General features: G+C 43.9%; 1 protein-coding gene across 4 annotated transcripts in view; it reads left to right on the top strand.

Annotated features, from left to right (window-relative positions):
• The window catches only part of JADE2 (jade family PHD finger 2), a 246,434-nt gene that overhangs the window by 27,631 nt on the left and 191,378 nt on the right, over nt 1–27,425 (top strand). For all 4 annotated transcript variants that reach the window (XM_053296802.1, XM_053296799.1, XM_053296800.1 and 1 more), the window contains exon 3: nt 4,326–4,411. In XM_053296802.1, the coding sequence (XP_053152777.1) occupies nt 4,326–4,411 (86 nt within the window). The remainder of the gene's footprint in view (nt 1–4,325; nt 4,412–27,425) is intronic.

Raw genomic sequence — 27,425 nt, 5'->3', positions numbered from 1 at the left:
CTATGTACAAAGATAGCCCCACGTAGCCCCAGTTGTCGAGCCTAGAGGTTACCAGCATATGTATATGTACCACTGGTTTTAAGGTCATTTGTCTCCAGAAAAGGATGTATCTGGCATAGCAGCTGCAGCTGATAAAAAGCACTCCTGGCCACAGGCTCAACCTGAGAAACCAGGGAGAGTTTCTGAGGTTGAAAAGTAATGGCAGAAGCAATTGTCCCTGGATTTCAGTGCTACTTAGTCATTACTAACTAGTCTGGAAGTTGCCCAATGTGTGAGGCAGTTGTCATGACGGTGGAAAGTGGGCTAAGGGAGCTGAGCCCGCTTTCCTGCGGTCGTTTGCTGCCACAGGACCTGTGTGGCTCCTGGCAGCAAACCTCGGTAAGTTCTCCCCCCTTTAGATGAGGTTAGCGGAGCGAGTTCTCCGCTAACACTGTCTAGTTGAGTGTGTGATGCCGCCCTGTGTCGCAGCACCGACACACGAGTAGACCCTGGACCGGAAGGCTACAACTGGCCTTGGGGCTCTCTCTGGGATGCCCCGCACACTCGCACAGGACATCCTGGGAGGACTTCTGGGGGCTGGGGGCCCCCTAATCCCTGCTGCCCTTACTGGCTGAGTGACGGAGCCGGTAATCGTGTGGACGGCTGATCCGGCCGCCCGGGGATGGCTTCCTGCTGATATGTAGGGAGCCGCTCACCACTTCGAGGCACTTCACTTTGCTCGTGTGAAGTGCCTCTGTATGTGTCATTATATATCCTGGCAATGAGGTCATTCTGCTCAGCTTTAGGAGCCTCAGACTTAAGGGAGAGTAGACATGGGGTAAAACATTTTGCTCTGGTGATCTCCAGCACATTATAGTTTATTTTGGGTTGAGAAATCCAAAAGAAATAAACCACAGTATAAAATTCTACTCTTACGATTTAACTGAAGCAAACAAGAAGATTTCAGATTGCAGGACCTTTCTCATGAGCAGTTTCCCCCAGCAACATACTAAAGAGTAATCTTGCTGCTTGGTGGCTGTGTCTTTTTAAAAAAAATGTAGAGGTGTGATTTCGCTGCAGAAGTGCACAACCTCTAAAAAGGAGCACAAACCACGAGGGGGAGTCAATAAATAAGGTGAATTCAAGTATAGCATCAAAACTGTTTATTCCTGAAATATGAACATACACTTTTTCAATGTAGCCACATCCTATCTCATTTAGTTCAGGAACTGAGAAGCTTTTTGATTCCATCAGCTAAAATCCTGTTTGGTAAAGAGCATAGCCAATTATGCATCATATTTATGCACTGTTCTACCATATCAATGTTCATCCGCTATACTTGTGCAACTGTTTCTGAACAAATCACACCATGTATACACATTCTTTGATGATAAACAACGGTCACCATATTGTACACAAATTCTACTGTAAATTTCACTTGGTTTAGCTGCTTCTGACAGTAAAGATCAAATGACACTTCACTGTTCAACTGATATGCAATCTGACAGAGGGGCCACCATTTTATAAACTGTCAGTAACACTGTTGCCAACTTTATATGGAAACTACTACATGTTCAGACATGTAGCACCGTAATAAGGGTATTAGTAATACACATGTAGTAATAAGGGTATGTAGTAAAGAGTACATAGTGGATACATATGTCTGTGAAAAAAGATGTAAATTCACTTTATTTATTGATTTGCCCCTTGTACTTTAAGCAGTGGCTAAAAGAATACATTTCTGTGGCCTTCTGTTAAGCTGCAGAACCACCTGACAACTGATGGTTTATCAAATATCTTAAGTAGAGAAGAACACAGTTAACAATTTATAATCGTTGAATGTTTGGAACCTGTGAAATCCACTCATTCCATGACCACTTGTGTACTTAGCACTTCCTGTGAAGTACTGTCAGGTGACCAATAGAATTAAGGACTTCTTGAGGGCACTTAAAATCCCACAAGGGCTCTTGCCAGACTGCTTCACTACAGACCTTACATTTCCACCATGCCTAACTAATGTTCATGGTTGTCACTTGGTAAGCATCTTTAACAAGGCTCCACTCAAACTCCTCTTCCAGTACTATTGCTATTATATCAGTGTACTGTACACATACCTCCTCTCTCCTGCAGGCACTGTTGGAAGTACTGTGTTCCACAGACTTAGAGAAAGACAGACATTGTATGGCACTCAAGTGACCACTTTTTAAAGTGACCCTAAAGCCTCTTTTGTCCATTTCAAGCCTTTCATTAGTACTCTTCTGTAGGGCTAGTAAGTGTGGAGATTGTGATGGAGAACTGTTTTTTGTTTATTTGGCTACAACCCTTATCAGTGTAACCCTAACTAAACAGAACCATGGGGTAACTACAGTTTTGGGAGATTGAATCAGTGTAGGCTGAATATCAAGAGGCTATGTGATTAGCACTATTGGAGAACCAGAAAGGAATCTCCCAACAAATGGTCTCCCTGGACAGTTAAAAGTGATTAAAAACCTGAGCTTTGCTGTTGGTTTTCTAAGACTTTTCCACTGTCAGGAATGACTAATAGCTCAAAGGAATGATGAATGTAGCAGTTGACGCTTCAACTGAATGTGTGTGTTCTTTTTGAACAAATCACCAGCCTAAATTATCATAATCTGAGCAGACGTAGTGGTTTAATGGTCTATTAGAGATTAACCATCAGGATCACAATTTAGGAGAAATATCAGTAAGTGGTGTTTCTATTTACCATTAAATAATAATAGATATTTGGCAAGGAGGTAAGTTGAACAAGAGGCAACAGGTGGGAAACAAAGTGGCCTGATGTAGGATCAATTCCTATAACCATTTCCTTTCTTTCTTTCTTTCTTTCTTTCTTTCTTTCTTTCTTTCTTTCTTTCTTCCTCCCTCCCTCAAAGTAGGAGGTCACGACTCACAAAGGGTTAACTTCCACTCCTTCGCTCCCAATAGACAGGAAATCTTAGGTGTTTTCAGGTAGCTGAAGTCCGCCCCTTTCTCCCAGCAGGCACGATTCCCCAGTTCCTTCCTGTCTTCGCTTTTGATTACCAAAATACTGTCAGCTTGCAAATATGCCATTCAGTCTAAAATAGCAATTTTGACATTGTACTTTTCACTGTCGGTAATGTGACAGTGCCACATTGAGTGGGTAGGCCAGCCTCAAGTTGTTTTTCTTGAGAGACAGGAGAGACATTGGGCACAACAGTTGCCCCATAGTATTTAAAAATAATGTAGGGTATTTAACAGAAAGGCCTAGTATCCCTGGAAATACCCAAACAGTTCATATTGTTAGAATACAGATAAACAGGAATGCTATTTAGAATTAAACTGCTAAGGGGCTTCATGCAGGAAAATATCAAAAATCAATATCATTTAACAGGAATGAACATTTCTAAATAACTAAGAAGTTTGTGTGTGTGTGTGTGTGTGTGTGTGTGTGTGTGTGCGCGCGCGCATGTATGCAGTTCAATTTACTTAATGTGAAACTTGCTTGTGCCAAACATTTTTTAGATCTAAGTAGAAATGTATACAGGGATCCAGTTATTCCTACTGGAGGCGCGCCATTCTTGAATTAATATTTCCAGAACTCGCACCTGAAAATCACTCGCTCTGTGTAAGGGCAGGGGTTGAGGCAGGCTTTCATATTAATTTTTACTTTTGGTGGAGCTTCTGCAGCAACACTGTGGTTTCTTAGAAGTTGTGAATGAGAAGTCTGGACGACTTTCCAAATGTTGTACTACTAAGGGGTATTATTATTAATAGAAATTGATTTACATACATACATACATATTTGTATACTGCCCAAAATGCAAGTCTCTGGGCGGTTTACAACAGAATTAAAAGATTTGGAGTTAAAGATTTAATTGGAGCCAATCTTTTAATTTCCATTTTTAGCCTTTGATAATATTCACACATATACACACACCCTGGTTTAAACTTCTGTGCTGTCCTGTTTGACACCAATGCATCTCCAGCTCACTATTGAGGTCTCTGATTCCATCTGGGAATCAGTGGCCTGTTAAGTAGGTCATGAACCTACTTCAGTGCTTTCTAAAGAAATGGTCTTCCTGTGTAATCTTGTCTAAATCATCCTATCTACTAGGTGTTGGCTCCATTTGATGTTCAGTGCCCTATTGCTGGGGGTGGGGAAATTAACTCTTATTTACCTCCCAAATGTCCGCAGTTGTAGGTGCAGAGTAATGAAAGTGAAAGGCATTTAGAACTTCTGAAGTGGTGGTTGTCCTTACACACTAGACAGCAGTTAGGCTGTGATCAGACTTTTCTTTATGTAAATGTTGTTATTGTTGTTATTGTAATTGTATCCTCTTAATGCATCTTGTTTTCTTTTAAAGGTCAGACAACATCAGCTTCAAGATGCTCCAAAATTCCAAATACAAAATCTGGTTGGTCAAGACAGAAGGAGAAGAAACCTTCAGAGGTTAGCTATGCTTTGTGTTTTCTGTTCAGGCCTTGTGGTGGTATTTTTTTAATGATTATCCACGTCTAAACACAAACATATTGGAGTCCTGAAGTTGACCAGCAAGGGCAGTACTATATCTAGTTGAAGCTGTCATGGCACAGACCTCAGATAGTGGCTCAGATGTGTAGAAGCCCTTCACTGAGGAGGGCCAGGAAAGGACTGCTCTGGATCCAGTGTGGTCTCTGAGCCCAAGAGAAGCAGAGTCTGGGGGAGCTACCCCAGGATTCCATCACCACCTCTTCCTCCAAAAAGAGACACCCCCCTGGAACCTTATGGGTGTCAGTGACAATGTAAGGAAATTAAAGGATTGTTCCTTGAGAAATTCAGCAGTAATCTGAGACTTCCACTTTCTGGTGAACTCACGGTTGAAGTAACAGTGGGCACATCTAGAGACTGTCCAACACTACTGGAGTGTAAAGCTCCTGAACAGAGCTCTGCTTCTCTTAAAACCTTTTCAACTAGCAGCTGAGGGTGGGTCTATATCTGGCACAAAGAACTGCATCCTCATTTAAGGGTCCAGTTGAGCTTTGCAAGAGCTGTCTGGTTGCTGTCCTAGGTCCTGCAGACTCTGTTACCTGCCAGCTTCTGTGATCTCCTACTGGCTGCTGTGATCTTGCACTGCTGATCCAAGTAAACATGTTAGCACTCAGCCAGTTGGCAGCTGAAGTATTTAAAATGTGGGTTTGGCTCAGGTTCATCAATACTTAAAACGTGGTTTCCTAATCAGTTCAGACACTTTGAACCTGTTTAGATACAGTTCATGTAGAATAATATGAAACTTAGTTGCTTACTTTTATTGGTTACAATGCTAATTATTAAATGTGAGAAAAATCTTTTTAAAACTGTATCCTTGATTTTTACAAGTTTTTTTAAACAAAATAATATGATAAAAAAATTAAAATATTAATCATACAGTTGAAAACTGAGTTCTTGAATTCTGAACCACTTGTTTGGAACCATCTCTTCTTTGGAACTGATTACTACTTTTGTGTTTAGGGGTTTGGTTCCGGCTTGGGTTCAAGTCAACCTTCAGAATTTAGATTTGGGTTCCGTTCTGATTCACTGAAACAAACCTTTTAGGGTGGATTTTGGGTTCAGATTCTGTTTGACTTGGCTCCAGCAAGAGTTCAAGAGAAAGGCATTCATTACTGGCACCCTGGCATGGAGCTACTGGGCCAGTTGTGAGCATGCTGAAGACATCCAGTGTGGAAGTGGCAGATGTCTGTCTATGGAAAGACTATGGGAAAGCTTCACACATCGTTTCACACACAAGGCCCTGTAAAATTTATGGCTGACCTTGAGGATATTATTTGTCGATGGTGGAATGTTACCATCCTTGCAGAATTGGTGGAGCAGTCTATTGCACAAATGAGCCTGACACAGTGGGAAATGCTCCAGCAGACTTCCTTATGGCTTCCAGTTCCTCTAGCTATTTTAAGACAATGGCTAAATTTGACTGGCTGATGAGGATTCTTAGCAGACTACTGTTTAGAAGCATTTACTGAAATGCCTAGGGAGTTAAGGAGGGATAGGGAGAAGTACTTCCTGTGACTGCTGGTGTCACATTCTGAAGGTTGTGTGCTTAGCTTCACACACACACTTTTTTTTTTGCGCGCCAGTACAGAGTTATGCTGCTGAATTAGTGTAGCAAGATGAATGTTTCTAGTGGTCTAACATTCACAAGCCTAGCCTGCTTTTGTAGGATTATTCATGAATCTCCTTACCTAATAAGGGATACTGCACTAGGTGTTGCATTGCAAAACTATATACAGATGTGCTTCAGCAGCTAAAACAGTGAAAAAAATACACACTGGTCGGTTGTCTTACGTGCAGCTTTTCTCATGAATATATCATGTCAGAAGTTACTTTTTGGGGTGAGTGGGGGTCTGTGTGGGGTTTGGCATTGAAGATGCTGCTGAAAAAGAGTGCTCCACGTACCACACTTAAGTAAAAAGAAGTGGCTTCTGGCATGGTAGATGCATGTGCAAAGTCAACACTGGTGAAATATAAAGAGGAAAACTTCACATGTTGGCATTGCTTTGAACACAGCAGTTGCATGCTATTGTTTCACTGCCAGGCACTTGTGACCACGAACAACTCATTTAAAAAGAAAAGTGCAGGCTTCTCAGGCCCTCAGCGAACCTATGACACATAAGCACCCAACATAGAAACCATAGTGATGAGTCGTTTCCATGAGTTGAAAGAGAAACAACTTTGCTCTTAAAACATGACAGCCCAGGGGAGGAAAACTGTTATCTTCAGATGCCTGAGGTGTCATTCTCCATTGCTCTGGTTCCCTTCAAAGGTATCCTATTTCAGGAATCATGCCTTTGTGCAAGCAGAGAACACGCACATTTTGCTATGCTCTTTGTTGTCATATGAGAAGTGCTGCCTCAAGAGAAACAAGAATTTACAGATGCTTATAGTGTTTTTAAACTCAGAGGGTATTACTAAATAAACCCTCCCTGCCTCAATGTTGGAGAGTGTTGGTTGCCATGTAAACACTGGAAAAGCTGAATTACCAGATTTTAGAATGTGTTCTATAATCTTATAGTAAGTGTGTGTGTGTGTGTGTGTGTGTGTGTGTGTGTGTGTGTAGTGCAGTGCTTTCAAGTGTTCAGAGTGTCTTTACAGGGACTGAGCAAGTTAGGTCAGTATTATTATCCTTATATTGAAGATGGGGGGGATGAGGCTGAGAGAAAATGGATTGCCTACAGCCACCTAGTAAGTTCATAACAGAGACAAGATGCAAACCAGGAACTTGCTGATTCATAGCTCTGACTCATCATAGCCACTCTGCTATTCCAGCTCTTTAATGAATGGAGACGCAATCAAATAACTGCGAATTCTGGAAGGGCTTGAAATCAAGATTTTGTGACTTAGCTTCCTTTGTATCAAGTGCCTTTTAAGGCTTGGAGGCAAAACCCTCCATAGCAGTGATTCCCTTGTTATATGAATGATATTGGGCATCTTTTACTGTCCCATTTGAAGTTGCATTCTAGACCCATCCTTTAGCTGAGATATCTTTCCTGTTTACTGTGGCAGCATAAGCAGGAAAGATAAGGAATCAAAGGCGTTCGTGGACATAGTCATTAGCTAAGTCAAGGGTGATGCTTATTATGAAAGGCTGTGTGACAAGGGATTAGCTATACACATTCACTGTGCAACTGGAAAAACGAGCTTCTTTGCACAGAAAAACACTAAGCCTTTTGTAAACACTGAGGTCATTATACGGCATTGTCAGGACACCCAGCAACAGTTTATTGTTGGGGTTGGTTTCAGATTCCTTCTTGGCCCTGACTGATAATACAATCCTGGATGGGCACTGGGCTTCAACCTTTCTGTTCCTTGCTGTATCATTTATTCTAGAATTAAATGGTGACCTGATCTCTCTATGAGCCTGCATGTGTAGCTGGTCAGCGTATACATTGCTCATTGAGGATCTGTGCTGTGAAATGTGTACATTCTGGAGAACAGAGGCCTTAACACATTGAGGCTGTTCTTACCATCAGCCTAAACTGGGCGGTCTTTACTGATCGTAAGAACTGTCGGGAGCTGTGCGGCTCCCAGTGGCAGTGCAGTGGCAAACCCTGCAAAGAGGCCAGCCTCTTAAATGAGGTTAAGAGAGCAAGTGGTCACTTAACCCCATTTCCCCCTAATCATTTGCCAGCCCTGGCTGCATGCAGCTGGGACTGGGAGATTGTGGGGCTCCTGACCAGTGTCGGGTGATCCTCATAATGCCCCTCACACTCGCATGGTGCATTATGGGAGTTCTTCCAGGGGGCAGGAAGTTCCAGGGGGTAGCCCCCAACCCTCCAAGCTGCCTGAGGAGGCAGCTGCACATCTGGGTGTGTGGTCGCCGTGCCCAGACTCTTTGACAGGATCGTCTGCAGGAAGGGAAGCTTTTGAAGGCTTCCTCTCCTCAGCCCTTTTGAGCCCTTTCTCCGATCATGAGAAAGGGCTCATTGTCTAGCTTCCCTTTGGCTTGACAGTGTTTATGTATTTTGGCTGGCTGAGGACATATTGGGGTGGCCAAGCTTCTGTTTCTCAGCAGTAAAATCATCATGTCAGAGTTGAAAAAGTTGTGACTGTTCCTTTGACTCTGTCCCTCTTATGCAGGACCTGGTTGGTGGCTGAAACAAAGGGAACTGTGTGCACAGAAAAGCATAATCAAGAGTATTCATTCATGAAATAACTTTTCAATGAGCCGGGTCTCACGATCAGTGAGACCCGGTTTTGGAGAGTGAGCGGGGAGAGTGGGCTAAGCCTGCTCTCCCTGCACATGAGCAGGGCGGGAGCCCTGAGTGGCCGGATCGGCTGCCCACACAATTGCCGGCTCTGTGACGGAGCCGGTGGGGGTTGGGGGGAGCGAGGACCAATCGGCCCCTGGAAGCTCCAGCATGCCCTGTGCGAGCCCGCAGGGCATGCTGGCGAGACCCTCAGAGCCAGGAGGTGGCTTTTTGCCTCCCCTCCGGGGGGGTCTCCTCATGAGTAGCTGTGGCACGGAGCCATGCTGCGGCTACTCACAATTAAAAAAAAACGGGTTTGCGGAGCACTCGCTCTGCAAACCTGGTTCTAGTGGAGGGATACTTAGGCGGGTTAACCACCTGGGAGCCACCGAGCTCGCCTGTGATCAGGCAAAATCGGGCTAGGCTCCCCTAGCCCGATTTTGCCTGATTGTCATTGGGAATAGCCCCATTGTCTTTTTTCCTTTGACCCTGATAACATTGGCTATGCATACCTGAACATTACAACCAAGTGCATGATAAGTGATCTTGTTTGATCTTTACTTGTGTATGAAGATGCTTTTACCTTTCTATCCATATAAGGCCTCTGTTATAAAATCATGGAATGTCAGAATGGGAAGCGACCTTGGAGGTCTTCTAGGCCAGCCCCTTACTCGCTGCAGGAATCTGCTACAGCAGGGTTTCTTAACCTTGGGCCTCAAGGTGTTGTTGGACTACAACTCCCATTATCCCCGGACATGGCATTTGTGGCTGAGGCCTTTGTAGTCCAACAACATCTGGGGGCCCAAGGTTAAGAAACCCTGTGCTACAGTATCCCTGACAGATGGTTGTCCAGCCTCTGTTTGAAAACCTCCAGTGAAGGAAAACCAACCACTGAAGGAGAAAGACTGTTCCATTGTCGAACAGCCCTTACAGTGAGAAAATTCTTCCTCATGTCTAGCCTGAATCTGTTTCCTTGCAGTTTCAACCGATCGGTTCTAGTTCTGTATTCAGGAGCAACAGAGAACAATTCAGCTCCCTCTTCTGTGTGACAGGCTTTCAGGTATTTTAGGACTGCTATCATTTGAAGACCAGGGAGGAGAGCTGGTCTTGTGGTAGCAAGCATGACTTGTCCTCTTTGCTAAGCAGGGTCCACTGTGGTTGCATATGAATGGCAGACTGCATGAGTGAGCACTCTAAGATATTCCCCTTAGGGGATGGGGCTGCTCTGGGAAGAGCATCTGCATGAAAAAGGTTCCAAGTTCCCTCCCTGGCATCCCCTGAGAGAGATTCCTGCCTGCAACCTTGAGAAGCCTTTGCCAGTCTGTGTAGACAAATACTGAGCTAGATGGACCAATGGTCTGACTTGGTATATGGCAGCTTCCTATGTTCCTTTCTCCTCTTAGTCTTCTCTTTTCCTGGCTAAACATACCTAGCTCCTACAACAGTTCTTGGATTCCATATTCCAGACCCCTCACCATCTTGGTTGCCCTCCTTTGGACCTCCAGTTTATCATTGCCCTTAAAATGTGGGGCCCAGAATTGGGCAGAGTATTGTGACCAGCACAAAATAGAATGGAATGATTACTTCTTGTGATCTGGACACCATGTTTCTGTAAATGCTGCCTAAAAGTGCCCTTTTTTAAGCAGCTGCATCACACTGCTGGCTAATCTTCAGTATGTTGTCCACTAAGACACGTGGGTCCTTTTCACATGTACTGTTGCCAAGCCAGGTCTCTCCTTTCTGAACTTGTGCATTTGGTTTTTCAAATCCAAATGCATTTGTCCCAATATTTGATCCTGTCCAGATCAAATTTAATCTTGATTCTGTCTTCTAAGCTGTTAGTTATTTCACCCTTGCCTCTCCCTCCGCATCTATTGCTCCCCTGGGGTGTTTTTAGTTCCTGGTCTCTGAACAGCATCCAATTTGTGTCTTTTTATGTTGGAGTATAATAGTACTCCATATTACCTGTTACCACTTAGGAAGCAGATCTTGGAGTTGCTGGAAATAGTCCACTGAAACCATCCACTTAATGCAGCCATCCAAAGTGCAAGTAGCATGCTAAGAACCAATAGTAAAAAGGATCACTGACTACCTTGTTTACACTTATATTGTGTCTGTCTTATGTGTATTGGTTGCCATTTTGGTTCTTGGCATTGTAAAGGTTTAGTGGACTTTGGGAAAGTATAGAGAAAGAAAGACCAGGAACATGTGCAGGAGAGATTAAAAGGGCTTAGAATGAGGACAGTAAAAGGAAGAGATGAATAAAAGTATATCAAGGTGAATAGGAAATCATTACTGAGTACAAGAATGAGGAAATTACCAATTAAACAAACACACAGTAGGTTTTAAAATAGATGAAAGAGTTACTTTTTATACAGCTCATGATTAACCACCCCACAGAACGCACTGTCACTAGAAGGAGTGAAGGCTAATGCTGTAGCTTATGACCAAAAAGGATATAACCTTTCCACAGAAGCACATTACTCATTGTTAGCCAAGATATCCAGGGGTTTGGAGCAAGGAGTAAATGACCCCTTAAAGTCTCTGCTTTCTCTGTACTACTTCTGAAACAGCCAATATTTACTGCTGGGATTGTGAGCAGCAGTTGTTTTCTAACAGGTTTCAGAACTGTGGCTTAAAGTGGGGTAGATTCTCAAGTGCACAAATAAAACAGATGCTCCCCTTCCGTAACAAGTCCATGGTACAGCTGTGATGGCACCAAATGTCAACCCCATGCACCTCCTTGTTTTTGTTTGCAGTAGCTTCAACAGCTGCCATTGCTTGTGCGAACAAGCAAACTTGTGTGAACACCCATTCCCACCTCTACCTTAGCTTCCTCCTCCTCCTCTGAAGCAGCTACACTTCCCATTGCCACTACCTGGTTCAGTGCATACCTTCGTACCTCCTTTGCACACTGCTGAAGGGCTAGTATGGAGAGGAAGCGCAAAAAGAAATCTGTAAGGGCAGTAGAGTACAGGAGGTGCTTTATGGAGCAACTCCTGTACTTCATTGCCTTTTCATCATTTTCTCTTCCCCTCCTTGTTTTTTTTACTAGCTCAGCGAGGGAGATAGGAAGGTGCATGGTGGGCTAGGAGGAGGCGGATTTGGTGGAGGACTATCCTGGGGTGGCTCTTTGTGCAATGGTGGCTCCACAAAGAGCTGGTTTGGCCAAGAGCTGATCCAAAGGCAGAGGCAGGCAGGTGAGACTCCCCTCATAGCTCCCCCCAAAATCTGCCACTTGAGGCTTCTGAACTCCCATCTCTGTGTTCTTTGCCAAAATGTTCTGAAATTTGGCATAAGGACTGTCATCAAAATAAAATAGACAAGTTTGTGGGGGGGAAATGCCTTATCTGTTTGTTAAAAGTCATTTTAATGATTTAGTTTTAAAGAACAAGAGCGAATCAAAATCTTTACATCTCAGCAAGAAGCAGACAAACTCAGGCTAGTTACTAAAGGGGAAAGCAATCCAGTGTTTCCAATAGCTCTTTAAGGCAAATCACATAACTAGCAACTCGAGCTTTACTACTCTGCAGCTGCTTTCATTTAAAAGCATAGCTCTTGATGGAGGATTTAAAGTAGCAAGTGGCAGTTGAATGCTAGTGAGACTTGCTAGGCCACTCTATTAAAGAACCCCCCCTTCAGATGAGTAAAAGAGCCTCAAAATCAATATAGAAAATTCACCAGAAAGCCTGTGAAGAGATTTGAAAAGTAGACTTGATGGGAAGAGAAAAATGTGAAGTGCTAAGATGTGGAACAGCAGGTTTTTGTGCTAATCCAATGAAAAGTAGCACATTCTAAGGCTGTGCTCACAACCGGGCAGGCAGAGTGGAACCTGCCTTCCCCCTAGATGATCCTTGGAGTTCCTAACCGTTGGTGTGCCTCTGTGTGCATGGAGCAGCACGGATCTCTGGAGGCCGGGACTCATCCCAGCCTCCAGGAATCCCACAATGCACCACGCGATGAGCGTGGGGCATTGGGGGATTTCCCCTCAGGAGTTGGGCACTCTAGGCACCTGACGCTGTGCATTCTAGGGCTGCGTGCAGCCTGAGCATAAAGACAACCCCATACTTGGGTAGAGAGTGCACTTGCACCCTTTAAGCCAGATAAAAGCCTGGGTACAAAACTCAATCCCAATGCTGCACATGAGCAGCCCTACACAGGTAGGGCTTCCCTAACCTGGGTAGGGCTGCTTGTGTTCATAGCTTCTCTGGGAACTAGAGAATTGGAACTGTCAAGCAGAGTTCTGATAAAACCATTGACACTATCATCCTTGGATGTTACTTGTTCTGATTTGTCACAGAGGTAAAGTTAAGTTCCAGATGCTGCTAATCAAATGATCTTGCTCCCTCCAGATCGAAGCTCTGCTAAAGCAGCTTGTTTTTGTGCTTCACTGAGTGTATGCTGAAGCTCTAATCCTAGCAGACCTCTTCATATAGTTAAAGACTGCAAACCATGGACACATTCAGGCTGTTTAAATCCCATTTATTTTAATGGACTTTAAGCGGCTTAACTGTGTGCAGGATAGCCTTAGTGATTTCTGCTTGGCTGTTCCTTTCAGTGTCTGGCTGTCTAAAATTTTTGTAAACCCCAGGTTGGCTTCTCAGCTGCAGCCATCAGTTTCCATGAAAACCCATAGAGTTTGGGTCATGAATGTAACATACGCAGAAGATAACCATGATTATGAGTGCCAGCCAGACAGATAAGGAAATTCTATTACAGAGAATGACTAAGACCATTCGTCCCGTTAGTCTTTAAGAGCAGCTTCAAAGTTAACCTTTTGTAGCTAGAAACAAATTCCAAAGTGCAGACTACACATGTGTTGCATCACTTCTGATTTATTTACCTAAAGAACTGTCTCCTCCTGTATGATCTTTCCCATCTACTTCAGTTGGTAGCAGAGGCCCTGCTGCATGTCCCACCACCACCTTCTGAAGTATAGTTGGTGGAAAGAGGCCTTTTATGTGGCGGTACCCAGAAGGTGAAACTCCCTGCCTCAAAATATTTCTCTCTTCCAAGGATGGTCCAATACACTTTGCTGTCTGTGGATAGTACTCGGCATGCAGTGGTGGCAACACCCACCCACAGATTATTCACCAGGTCAGATCATGGTGTCAAGAACATTCTTAAGAATGTAAGAACAGCCCTGCTGGATCAGGCCCAAGGCCCATCTAGTCCAGTATCCTGTTTCACACTGTGGTCCACCAGATGCAGGAGCTGAGGGCATGCTGTCTCTCCTGCTGTTACTCCCCTGCAACTAGTATTCAGAGGCATCCTGCCTCTGAGGCTGGAGGTGGCCTATAGCCCTCTGTATAGTAGCCGTTGATATACCTTTCCTCCATGAAGTTATCCAGACCCCTCTTAAAGCCATCCAGGTTGTTGGCTGTCACCAACAATTCTTGCCTGAAGTTGGAAGAGATAGAAGATTTCTCAGTGGGAGACATGATCAGTGTGCTCCAGCGAGGCAAGGGAAGGTGGCAGTAGACAACAGGATGGTGCCCATGGTGCCATAGTCCCAGCACTTGCTAACTCCTAGGTCCCTCTCTGCACTGTGTCTGAGGCTACCACCTCACCCTGCCTCATGGAACGGCCACCTCACCCTGCCCACTGGCTGCTCTCACCCTTTCTTGAATGCCCTAATGTTGCTATATAAAGATATTTTTGTTTAGGCAGATCTTTGGTCTGATCAGTGTCAGATTTTTTCTTCCCTTGGCAGTATAATTTGATTATGCTGTTTTATTGTTGCTTTCAAATGGATTTTTATTGCAATGTATGTTTCTAAGATGATTGAAAGCCACCTTGAGTGGTCCATTTTGGAAAGGCAAGGTAAGATAGATATCTTGATGTAACTTTTAAAATACACAAACATTTACTCATTTCATTTACACCTTGCACATTCACCTCATGGGCTGGCAAGGGGACTACATAGGCTTTTAATTGTATAATTGTATTCATTTCCCCAATATATATATATATGTGAGTGGGTTCTGGAAATGATCTACTAACTCTTTCATTTTGGGGATTAGGGATTAAAATGGTCTCTAGGACTGCAGTCAAGTGCATGTATGGCCTGATCCTGAGATGTGTGCACCACCAAATTGTTCTAAATCAACAGAATATGTTGACTGCCACACCCATACGACAGTATGAGTCATCATGTTATGTTTAAACTGCAGGGATGTTATATTGGCCTTGAAGGCAGATTTCATTTCAGATTGAATTGGAGTGTTACACCATGGTCAGTTATTCCGGAGTAATCCCAGTGACTTCCTGCGAGTACTCCAGTCTAAAGATTTTGAAGATCATAGCCTTAGGTTCATTTTAATACTATTGCAGTGGCATAAACTGAGCATAAACAGCATGCTCCACCATATTAATGAAACTTCTCAGTGTGAGCACTGAACAGCCTTTATCAGTGTCAGATTGTTCCTTTATGGGACGAGTCCACAGCTTAGACAGTATACAGGTTATGCAAATTCATGCAAAACTGCCCCATCTGTTAATTAAAAACAGTTATAAGCTTTGATTTAGTTAAGATGTTTAAAAAGAGAGAACTCTCAGTCCAAAATGCAGTTGTTTGAAAGTAAATTCCACAGATTTCAGTATACTTTCAAGTTAAGTGTGCTTTTGGTCATTGCCAGAATCTCATAGGAAGAAGAGGTGAGACATGGTTTCAGGATATGGTGCTGTCATGGATTGGTTAGAAATAATAGTATTCTGAGTCATGACAGGTTGATATGGTATTGATTGATCACACAGTTTCATTTTTATTCTGCCTAGGTGCAAAATAGGTTCATGAAGGCAAGATTCAAAATCAGTAGATTAGTTGGCAACCGTAAGCCAAAATTCCCTTTTTCATTGAAACCGGTGGTTTCATCTCCCTTGATTTTATGCTGTGGATTGCACCTTTAGGCCATTTTTAATATCTATAAAACCAATAAAAAACAAGAGTGGTAGGCAGTGTTCCCTCAAACAGGGATTTCCAGAAGTTTTTCACTACAACTCCCAGTATCCCCAGGGCAATAGCCTTTGGCTGGGGGTAATGGGAGTTGTAGTCCACAGCATCTTGAGCGTTCCTGTTAGAGGGAACACTGGTAGCAAGAGTGGTTGCTGCTGTATTGTCTGTTTCTCACACAGTGTAGGAGGTCAGTGGTAACTATGGGTTGTGCTCTCCAACTTGCTCCTTTAAGACAGGACTGGCCTTCTTGGGTAGAAAGATCAGGTGATCAACAGATAGGCTGGCCTCCCTACCAAGCTGGCAGTGGGAGCAGAATCCTCCCAGTTCCTTCCCTGTCTTGCTCCTACAAGGACATCTACACATGAGCTCCTATTCCTGTTTCTCCTTTTCTTCTCCTTCTCTTCTCCTCTTTGTCTTGGCTACAATCCTGTGAACGTTAGTTTGGAAGTAACTCCCAGTTAACACAGTGGGATTTGCTTCTGAATAAACATGCATGTGGTTAAGCTGTAAGATCCTGAATTTATGCATTGGTGCATCGTCCATGCTGCACAGAACTTAAGTTTGGTTTTAGGACTGTTGATGCAAGGGAACTCCTGTCCACTTGCTCCTGCTTGCAAATCTTATCCTGTGCCCTGCACCAAAACAGCAGCAGCCACAGAACGTATAGCAGAGAGAAAAGATATGCAAGGGAGAACTGTCCAGCTGTACCCTGCTTGTCTGGCTTGCACAACAGCAGCTACGGGGAGGTCGGATGTGACTCCTCTTGGAACATATATCACTTGGGAAATGTCAGCATTCCTGCTTAGCCAATGCCACTGAAGGGTTTTTAAAGCAACACAGCAAGTTCAGCCTTAATGAACCATTCACTTTTTGGCCTGCACATGTGTGACTCTTGCAACTTTAGGATATATCAGAAATTAGTTACAGCTGGAGCTAAGTTGTCTATTTTCTTGCAAGGTCTTGGGTAATCCTGTACAGACACACATTTTACTCACTTTGCTGCATGGTGTTTATTTGGTATTTATTCTTAAAGTTTCATATTCACCCAATCAGAGTCACTTTTCTTTGGACTGAAAGCTGAGATTGGTTATTTGGGCTTCAAGAAGCAGAAGTACAGCTGTGCTGGTTTTTCTTATTTTCAATGTCTGTAACTAATATATGTGGCTATTGCTTCCTATTGATTTGAGGCTTTTAATTCTTCAGATGTGTTTAAAAAGGATACCAGCTCATTTTTCTGAATAGAGACAGTAAATAAGAACCTTATAAATAGCAAGTTGAAGCACACTTGTGGTGATTTTATTCAGCCTCTGCCAGTCTCAGGAGCTCAAAAGAGTGGGAATGACATATATTTTCATTGGGCCAATTTTTAATGATGATATTTATCATTTTAAAGCAGTAGCTGAGGCAGAACCAATAACTCAGAAGGAGAGATTTCCAGTCTGCCACCTGCACCTTTGCTTAAGCTTCCTAATGCAGGGATTCTGCCTCAGTTTGGCAGATCCAGATGTTTGCAGTAGCATAGGTTCTCTGAGAACAAGAAGTATTCTCTGAGAGAATGAATTCTTCATTCACAAATAACATTAGGGAAGAAGAGTTCCCAATCGATTACACAAAGCAAATGAATTGAACAGCACAAGCATTATCAGAGGCCTCTGAGCAGCCAGTGAGTAATTTAGCCATCAGTCATCACAAAGGCCGCAAGACAGCGAAAATTAGTTGTGCCCGAACTCCATTGAAATCAATGGAAGAAGTTTGTCTGGACTACCTGAAGCCATACTACTTTCAGTGACTAAATCTAACTAACTAGATGACTCATTTTAGCTGGATTGGCTCATATAGTGGTCAGGTTAACTAACTGGGTCCACATTATTATCGTCGTTGTTCTTGTTGGATGTGAGCACTATTAATATTTATTTCTAATTACTGAGAGCCTACTAAATGTTGTGAATGTTTGCTATCAGCAGGGTGGCTCTTCTTAATTATGTACTAAGAGAGCTTTTTCTTTAGTTCTTTTTCTAGGGTGATGATCCATTTGGGCGCTCCATTCCTGGTAACAGATTTCCCAAGGACACTGTATTATGTCCTCTTCCTTCTCAGCTTCCTGACAGTTTCTCTCTTGGCCACTTCATTGAAACTGTTTAGGAGAATGTGGACAGGTTTATAGATGCCCTTACAGACAACAGGAATGCTACTACAGATATTTTAATTTCCATTCTTTTTAGGGGCTTGTGAGGTATTTTAAGCATAAGATGATGAGGAATGTAAATATAGACATAAAATAAAAACGTATTGTGACATCTAAGAGTTTAGTAGTGTACAGTACATTGCAGCTGGGGTCTAGAAGGGCCTGTACACATGTACAGACCTGTCTACACATGTAGACACACAAACAAAGTGCTTCTGTGCACACCCTGGCATGGGAGCAAATGACCCATGGGGTGCTGCTCTGGAGAGCTTGGACTCTGGATGGCATTTTTTGGTGGTGGTGGTGGTGGTGGGAAACTGCTGCAAGATCTATGAAGCCTCTGTGTGTATCTTGAACTTTGCATACAGTGCTTTGGATCCCAGCCTGAGCCTTTTTAGCCATGCACAGCCATGTAGACCAGGAACAGAATTCTTCCAGCTACTAGGTTTGAATGATCATGAATGTGTAGTGAGATTTCTGAAGAAGGGTTTCTTTGGAGAATCAGTCCCATATAGGGATGTGCAAAATATTTTGAGCTTGAAATGGGCTGTTTTGAGATTTTATCTGCAAATAACCCGTTAAAAGTGTTACAGCTTTTCTCATCATATGCCAAGCCTAAGAAAGAAGGAGGCACCTTGCTGTATAGACTAAGGAGTGGTCGTTTACAAGCAAGAATTACATGTAGGTGCCAGAGAAAAGAAGTAAAAGTTAGCCCTGGCCTAAAGTGTCATTCCTTTTGTCTTCGCATTTCTGGCTTCAGAAGTAGGGGTGTGCACAAAATGAATTTTGTCTTCTGCTCAGAGCTTGGAATGGAATGCAAAATCCACTGATCATTCTGTTGGAACAACCGGTCAAACCAGTTGTTCCAACGGAACTACCCCGTTCCAAATGGAATGTTCCAAACGTCATTTGAGATTTGAAAATGGCTCTCTTCTGGCCTCTGTGCATGCGTGGGCACCATTTTGGAATCCAAAATGGCACTTGTTTGTTCTCAGCGTTTGTGTGCCAGCCATTTGTGTGGTGACACAGACCACACAAACATGTACTGTGTGTGCGCTGAGGCCAAAAGAGTGCCATTTTGCATTCCAGAATGGCATTTGGAATGGGCTGAAACATTCCGTCTCTCAATGGGTCATTCTGTTCCAAGCTCGAAACAGGCCCCCCTTTTAAAGGGGGCTCTTTTTCAAGCTCAGAATGCTTGGAATGGCCCGTTCTGATGCAGAATGTTCTTTCTGGTGAACATTCCGCACATGCCTACTCACAAATCCTTAACCAAGGTCAAGGAGAAAGTTTGTGGCACAATAAAGAGTCCAGGTGTGCTCTTGCTAGGTCTCCTTAAGTTCAGGTTCCTACCCTATCTTCCAGGCCACTTCTTCTACCACTCCCATTACTTTTCACATTTTCTTCTTATTTGACAGAGCAAAGGGCATATATCAATAGACAGATTTCTTCCTTTTCGTACTCTCTTCGTATGAAAGCCGAAATACATAAGGGCAGCCTGTTCATCACACATTTTTCTTGGGGTGTTCTGTTACTAATGCATCCTTTGTCTGGTTAGTGACCAAAATAAAGATTCCATTCCATACTAACACATCCTGAACTTAAGTAGATCTTCTCTTGCCCAATAGTTGAAGATGAACTAGATAAACTAGATTTCTAAAGTAGGTTCCTTGTTAGGACATATACAGTGCACTACAAGTTCACATAGTGATGACCTTCTCCCATGCATTTGTGTGGGGAGGGGAGCAGTCTAGAAGGCATAGCAGTGCTTGCATCTGTATGCTACAGTCTCAGCTTGTTGTGTTGTTTTTCTGAACAATTTCTTTTGCTATTAAATTAGAGGTATATCCCTTTAAACAGTTCTCATTGTTTGGAGAAGCAATTAACATCTTCTGAGCAGATCAGTGGAACTGGTGTTGCTAAGCAGCAGACCTTTAAAGATAATTTGTCAATTTCTGCAGAAGGAAGAAAATAATAAACAGTCCTATTGAGAGAAAATTGCTTGTTTTCCAGTATGCAACTTTCCCTCCAGCACCAGGTCTTCAGTTCATCAGTGCCCAATTTATTCTTTATTTAGCTTCTATAAATAATTCAGAAGAGTTTGAGTAGAATAATTGAGTCGTTTCCCAAACCCTAATCCCAGATAATTCAAAACAAAAGGGGGAAAATGTTCAGATTACAGTTTGAGTATATTAGCTGTTGGTAGCTTTCCAGACAACTGATCTGGTTTCTTTTAGAATTTCTGCAGCATTCTGTCACTTCTAAAATGTTCTGCTTTGATAATTCATAATTTGTGCATTTCCAGCTCTATCTACAGAAAAAGAAGCATCATCATGATAGAGTGTTGCCACACTCGCTTGCCTTTGAATGTGAAGGCTTATCTTTTCAGAGGGGGACGAAACAAGTGAAGCAGTAATATTGCAAATCCAGGCTGCAGCATACCTTATCATCTTCAGGGAAATAGATGCAATCATACTTATTTGGCATAAAATTAGGACTAATCTTCTCTCCCAATCCTGATCTGAAAAGCCAGAAGGGACAGCTGTGGAGGGTGGCGGGGGTGGGTGGGTGAGATAATATAGAGGAGTGGAGAAAGAATTAGTGAGGGGGAGAAACACAAGCCTGTAAATCTGGGTGGAGATATCGGTGAGAAATGGTCTCAAACATTGCTCCTTGATTCCACAGCTTCTTTGAGAGGTTTTATGCACTGCTAATGCCACATGTTTTGATTCAAGACACTGTGAGTCCTTAGCGACATCAGTCCTGGCTTACTAAGTGATCAAAGTCTCACTCACAGCTCAGTGTAAGCTCATCTGCAAAGGAGATTCCACCAGTGGCTGCAGCAAGTGAGCGTGTGCTCGGATTCAGAGAAGCCATGACCTCCATCAAGCCATCCCTGTGACTTAGAATGTATTAAATAAATGGCTCCAGGTAGCAGCTGGAAGCGAAACAAAAACATATTTCATGTTTATGGTAAGGAGCTGAGCTCTCTCGCGAAATGAAAAAAAGAGAGATGCCATTCTCACCGAGGCATATGTCAAGAAGAAGATGGGTCCACCTGCTGCTACAAAAAGAACCCCAGAGTGATTGATTTTTAATGCTTGATCTTCCTGACTGTGTGCCTGAAGCACAGAAGAGGGGAAAGCACGGGGGGGTGTGTGAATGGAGCAGACACAGCAAACTGTCAGGTAGCTGACCGTCAATTAGGCAAGCGGCTCTTCTTCATTCATGGCCTCTGCTCGGCCCACCCTCTGCAGAAAGACCTCCAGATGGTGGGGAGGATGAGGACGGGAAAGCACTTTACTGCAACAATAACAGAGATTACAGAGGCACGCTTCACTCTGGTGACATTTGGTCCGTGAATGAGATCGCCTCCTTTGTAGGGGCTATTTGGGCGGGAGTTCAGACGCTGCTTGGATGGGACAATAAAAGCAGATAGACAACCAGATTAGATGGAGCTGGCTTTTATCTCCTGATCCCCTATTAAAACTATGTGGGTGATTCACGCCATTGGAGATTCCCATCTGCAGCTTTCTCTATGGACTCAGCAAACAGCAAACCCCTGCACACTAACATATTATAAGGACTCTGTTAACAACTTGCCACTTAGTTCTGTAGACAAGTTTTTGTTTATGAAGCGTAAACTTGCAGTCATGCCTGCAACTTAAAGCATAATATTGAGTGTATGGACATCCGGATTCTGTTTAATATTCCCACCATATATATTTTACCCAGGGTTATCCTTAGAGAGCCCTGGCAGGGAGCAGGGCCTGGGGCAATTAAGCCAATTCAGGGGCCCCTTCCAGTTAATTTTCATGGCAGCCTGGGGTGGTCATCCTGCTTGCCCTGCCCCAAGGACACCTCTAGTTTTACTAGCATCTTAGGGCAAGCCACTCTTGCTAGCTTATGTATACCTATTTCTTATTTGAGGAGGAGAGCTGTTCTTGTGGTAGAAAGAATGACTTGTCCCCTTTGCTAAGCAGGGTCTGCCCTGTTTGCATATTGAATAAACTACAAGAAAACAACAGAAAAATTAAAACAACAGACCCACAGTTTATAAGTTACAGAGATGAACTGACAGTTGAAACTAAGCTACCAGGGAGAAGAGAACCTCATGCTGGGGGATGTCAGTGCCCAGAAAGAACTTGGAGAATTAAATAATGTCACCAGAAATGTATACTTATATGAAGAGGAGAGCTGGTCTTTTGGTAGCAAGCATGACTTGTCCCCTTTGCTAAGCAGGGTCTGCCCTGTTTGCATATTGAATGGGAGACTACATGCGTGAGCGTTGCAAGATATTCCGCTTAGGGGATGGAGATGCTCTGTGAAGAACATCTGGGCTCCAAGTTTCCTCCCTGGCATCTCCAAGATAGGGCTGAAAGAGACTCCTGCCTGCAACCTTGGAGAATCCGCTGCCAGTCTGTGTAGACAATACATAGCTAGATAGACCAAGAGTCTGACTCAGTATATGGCAGCTTTCTATGTTCCTATGTTAAACTGCAGAATACATTGGTAAGAGTCCCTCAGATATCCTCCGATTTACCAACATCTCTGTTTATAGGCATGCATAAATCTGTTGAATAAGGATTCTTGACCTGTAGCTATCTGATGGTGCTGTTTTGTTTTGTTTTAAATTGAATTTAAGGACTTTTGAGTTCAAATGCTGTATGTTGCAAACCTATATGTTGCAAACAGAAACAGGCTAGGGTCTTTTGGCAAAGTGAAAAGTCAAAGCCAGTCAAGGTACTGGTGTTAAGAGCGTGATTTTGTCAAAACTAGGGTAACAAAATTAGCTTCAGCAGGACTGTCGGTAGTTTCAGGGCCATGGCTGGAATGCTCACCAATTTTCCCCCAATAGGCTTGTGTGAACAGTCCTCCTTAAGTTGAAACACTAGCCATGGCCCCTCCCAACTCCAGCTTTACATAATTTTGTTTGTAGCAACACATTGGCCAAAGCAATTCTTGGCCACAGCAATTCTGAAAATAAGGCTTATTACCACCTAATGGCGCAGTGGGGAAATGGCTTGATTACTAAGCCAGAGCTTGCCAGTTCGAATCCCCACTGGTACTATGGGAAACACCTATATCAGGCAGCATAGATATAGGAAGATGCTGAAAGGCATCATCTCATACTGCACAGGAGGAGGCAAGGGTAAACCCCTCCTGTATTCTACCAAAGGCAACCACAGGGCTCTGTGGTCGCCGGGAGTCAACACCGACTCGAAGGCACACTTACCAGTTTAATATGAAAGCTGAGTGCAAAAGAGATACCTGTATTTACCCAAAGAGAAAATGATCCTGGATTGAAGACGAGCCCCTTAAAACATAGAGCTTAAATACAAGTTATACCTTTATTTATCCAAAAGGAACAGCACTCTGAATTTAAAATGGCCTCACAATTTCTAACATCAACGAACTTGGGAAAAACTAGTCAGATTCAGGGAAATACAGTATCTGCCTAGGGTGCACGTCTCAAGGGAACTATACATTGAATCAAAGCAAAAGCCTTTTAGGAGTCCAGCAAGCAATCTTAGTGAGGCAGAACCCAAGCAGTATCACTCCACATTTCCTTCCTACCTTCCAGCTGCATCATTTGGTTCTTAATTAGACCCATTCATATAGGACAGGTTGGTGAGTCAATGGCTGTTAGGCATGATAGCAAAAAAGGGACTCTCCATGTTCAAAGGCAGTCTACCTGTTAATTAGCATGCTGGGAACTTACAGCAGGGGCAGGGCTTCCTCTGTCAAGCCTTGCTTGTGAATCTCCTCAGGGCATCTGATGGCTTTGTGTCAGAGGCCTCATTCGCACGTAATGTGGAACCACAGTTAAACAGGGCAGAGGTTGGATCTCCGTTAGGTCCAAATATGTGCAACAGTGGTTTTGCGGCAAAAGTGACCTGAGGTTTGCCTCACCAAACTCCAATTTGAACCTTCATTTTGAAGTTTTGCCGCTGTAAGCTGAGGTTTTTTGGTGGCAGCGTTACGTCTGAACGCAGACATCACCATAACCGTGGTTTTGTTCACTTTCTGGATCCATAACTATAGAGATGGCAGTGCAGACCCACCCAGGATTGCACATGCTCCATGCCTATGGTCCTTCTCGTTGGTCACCTCTCTAAGCACTTGCCATGCCCCCTCTCCTATCCAAAGAAGCAGTTGCCCGGCAACTGGGACACCACCACGTCCCATCCCAAGCTTGTCAGCTTGCCAAACTGCAAAGTCATACAGGGGCATTCCCTCTCCCCACCCTGTTCCTTGCCCCCCCCCCCCGGCAATCAGGATTGAAATGGGATGGGATGACAAGACAGGCACGACATGCTTTGCTCTCTGAAAATGAATTGGCAAAGATGTATGTACACAAGCACATGCACTCGATGTGGCAGCATAAGCAGGTAACTCCATTAGAGCACTGGGACAGCAACATATTGTAGGGCGGTGATAGCCAGGGTTGTGTTGATAAGGCAGACACACCCAGGAATTCTTGAATGGCTCAGGTCTATTTTTTGTACAATTAATGATGTTGGGGAAGGGGGCCCCAGCCCCTTCCCCTTGGGGGAATGTGTGCGGTCCCTAGGCTTACTCATGAGAAAGGACAAGCAGCAGGATAAGCATTGCCTCAAGTGACAGGGGAGATTCCTCCTCTGTAATGATGATGGATGGTGCTCCTGAGTGGACCACTCCTGCAGGAGAGTGGAAGGCCGTGGGGATACCCCTTCACAACTTAGGAGAAAAACCATCTGTGGGGACAGGGGTGTTGAGCCGAATCACTAATAATGTGCAATGACATTCCCTTCTCCCACAGACTGTTCTCTCTCATGAGAGTGTCAAGCCATGGAGACACGCATGGGGGCCAAATGGAGGATGCCACTAGCAAGCCTTTGGGCGTGTGAAATGCTTCCAGGTGGTGGGGGAGTCCACTGTGCAAAAGTTCTTTCATTAACCAGAGAGAATGGGAGCCCCACACAAGTGGGGGTCCCTTTTTTTGGGCTAGCTAACTCATGAACGTGCAGTCCAACAGAAGACTGAAAGTTGTCGATTTCAAGGTCCTCCCCCAGTACTGGCTCCCTCATGAGAGTGCTGATCCCCTGGAGGCAAGGTGCCATGGGGGCAGGAATGTGGTTTGGTCTCCATAGACTGTTTTGCTAGGGTGAGCCATCTCAAGAGCATCCTTGGTCACAGTGGGCCAGCACCTTGGATCCTTTGCCCTTCCTCATATACATATCCCCTCCTAGGAAGTCATCATGTTTCCTTCCATTTCTTGAGTAACAGACAAATGGTGCACCTAAAGATTCCCCACTCACTCACCAGAAATTGTGCTTCTGCAAGACAGTTTCGTTTCAGGGCCCTAACTAGAGTGGCGGTGCAATGAATGGCCTGCATGTCATGTCATGTAAAGGGATTTAGATGCCCTTTCCCTGCTGAGGGCGGGCAGCCTATTCTGAAAAAGCATGATCACACTCTGCCCGCCCCCTTGAAGATTGTGGCCAATGGTTGCCACCCTGCAGAAATGCTGACGCCCTGCCCATAGTCTGGCGATGTGAGCACGACGAGCTTGCTGGGATATGGCCTTGGCAGACTAGGAAGAGGGAGGGGCTCTTCTGCCCTGAAAAAAGAGGTTGTTGGGCTGCAGTTGGACAAAAGTCTATGGTGTGATTTATGGCTTGAAAAATTAACCGTGGGCTCAGAAACCTGTGGTTTCACGTTGTGTGTAAATGCGGCCAGAATGTCTGACTAGTTGGCATGTCAATTATTTTATTTAGGCTGCTGCAGCTTGCAACACATGCTCCAAAGTGCTTGGATGCACTTGGAAGCATTGCTTGCTGTGATTCTGCACTGAAGAACCCAAGTCACCACATTTGTGACTTATCTCTAAACAGGCTGTCCCGTAATTTCTAACCTATGCTACTGTTGCCCGTACCACCTTACTGATGTTGCTCTCCCCAGGGTTTCCAGAGACCTATTTCTGGACAAATCAAAGAGCTTCTTCATTCTCCTTGGCATGTCTGCCATGTCTCGTACTGTCAGTCACCCTTCTCTTCCTCAGGATCCAAGACACCACTCTCTTCTAGATCTTCTTATGTCTCTAGCTGCCCTTTCTCTGTCTGTGCTGGTTACATTTCTTTGCTCATCTCAGTCCTGAGAGGAATTTGATCGTTTGATCACAGAACATGATCTTTTTATCCTCTGCTTTTTTTGCTGTACATATTTTTTCTCTATTCCCATGTCTTCTGCTTCCACCTTTATGCTGATGAAGTCCAAATCTCTTTTTCAATTCTCATTCACTTAACTGTCTAAATCTATGGCTGGAATCCAAAGAAAAGACACGTGTGTGTGAGAAGAAATGAAAACACTGCCCAAAGTTGCATGCTTGTTGTGCAGTTTCTAGGGATGTGCAAAAAGGCTTGAATTTGAACCGGTTTAGTTCGAAGGTTTGAACTCGAATCAAACGGCATTGAATTGACAATGCTAGTCTGAGTTAGAACCAAACAGAGCCTGTTTCTATTCGAACCAGTTTGAACTCGTTCGAGCCTCCAAAACTGGGTTGGGTGATAGGGCACTCAGGGGTGCCAACTACCACCCAAACCCCAAAGCAACTCAGAGTTCACAGCAGTTAAGGTCACACACAGTTCTACTTATAAATGGGGAGATACTCCTATGCATTGCAATGAAAGGAAAAAATTCTTTAAATTAAAAAAAAATAAAAAAACAAATCCTACAAACTTGGGACTTCCTGAGGGGAGTTGAGGTCAGATCTCCCATACCCCCAAACCCACTTTGGGGTGCCCTGGCACCCCCAAAGGTGGTTATGGGGCATCCTCAAATCCCCATTATTCCCTATGGGAGAAATGCAAAAATTGAAAACATCTTCAGAAAATCATTAATAATCACAGTAGTGTCCAATTGCTTTGGTATTTGGTGGGGTTCGGTGGCATTCGGTACCACCCACCCCAGTTTTGTGCCCCTAGATACTCCACATAGGGAATAATGGGCTGGTTCGAATCCACATTATACCCTATTTAGAACCTTTTAGTTTATTTTAGAACCTTTTATTTTAGTTTATTTTAGAACCTTTTAGTTTGAATTTGAACCTGTTTGAGCCAGTTTGAAGGTTCTAGAGGCCATTAAAGTCCTATTCTCCATTTTGTGGCACTTGTTTTGCTTGATTTTCCTTTACTAAGCTAATGCTTTCCTGATTGGCCAGATGAGTTTGGCTCTCTGGAAGGCTCTGGAGTGGTGCCAGTCCTTGAGAACTGGCACCCTATTGGCCAAGGGGGAGGGCAAAGGTGGGGGTTCCCAAAGGAGGGAGTTTTAAATCCTCTTTAAAGCCAAGCCTCTGGCCTAGCAAAACCATTGTGGTTGCAATCTTCTTTGGTTTCCTCTGGCCTGCTGGTGGTGGTGGTGAGCATCTGCTTGGCAGACCTGGCTGTATTTTTGCAAAACTCATGTCCAAAGAGAAGAGCAGAAAAAAAGGTTTGTGTGTGTTACTTTAAGTTCTCCTCCTTCACCGTGGTGTGTTTTTCCCTTACCCCCTTTTCTTTGCTGTTTGTGTGATGCTAGGTTGGTTTTACTGCCTTGCACCGCCATCTTGATAGGTCTCTTGTT

The sequence above is a fragment of the Hemicordylus capensis genome, chromosome 2 (assembly GCF_027244095.1).
Source record: "Hemicordylus capensis ecotype Gifberg chromosome 2, rHemCap1.1.pri, whole genome shotgun sequence".
Taxonomy (NCBI): Eukaryota; Metazoa; Chordata; class Lepidosauria; order Squamata; family Cordylidae; genus Hemicordylus; species Hemicordylus capensis.
This window is presented reverse-complemented; position numbering and strand designations above follow the sequence as displayed.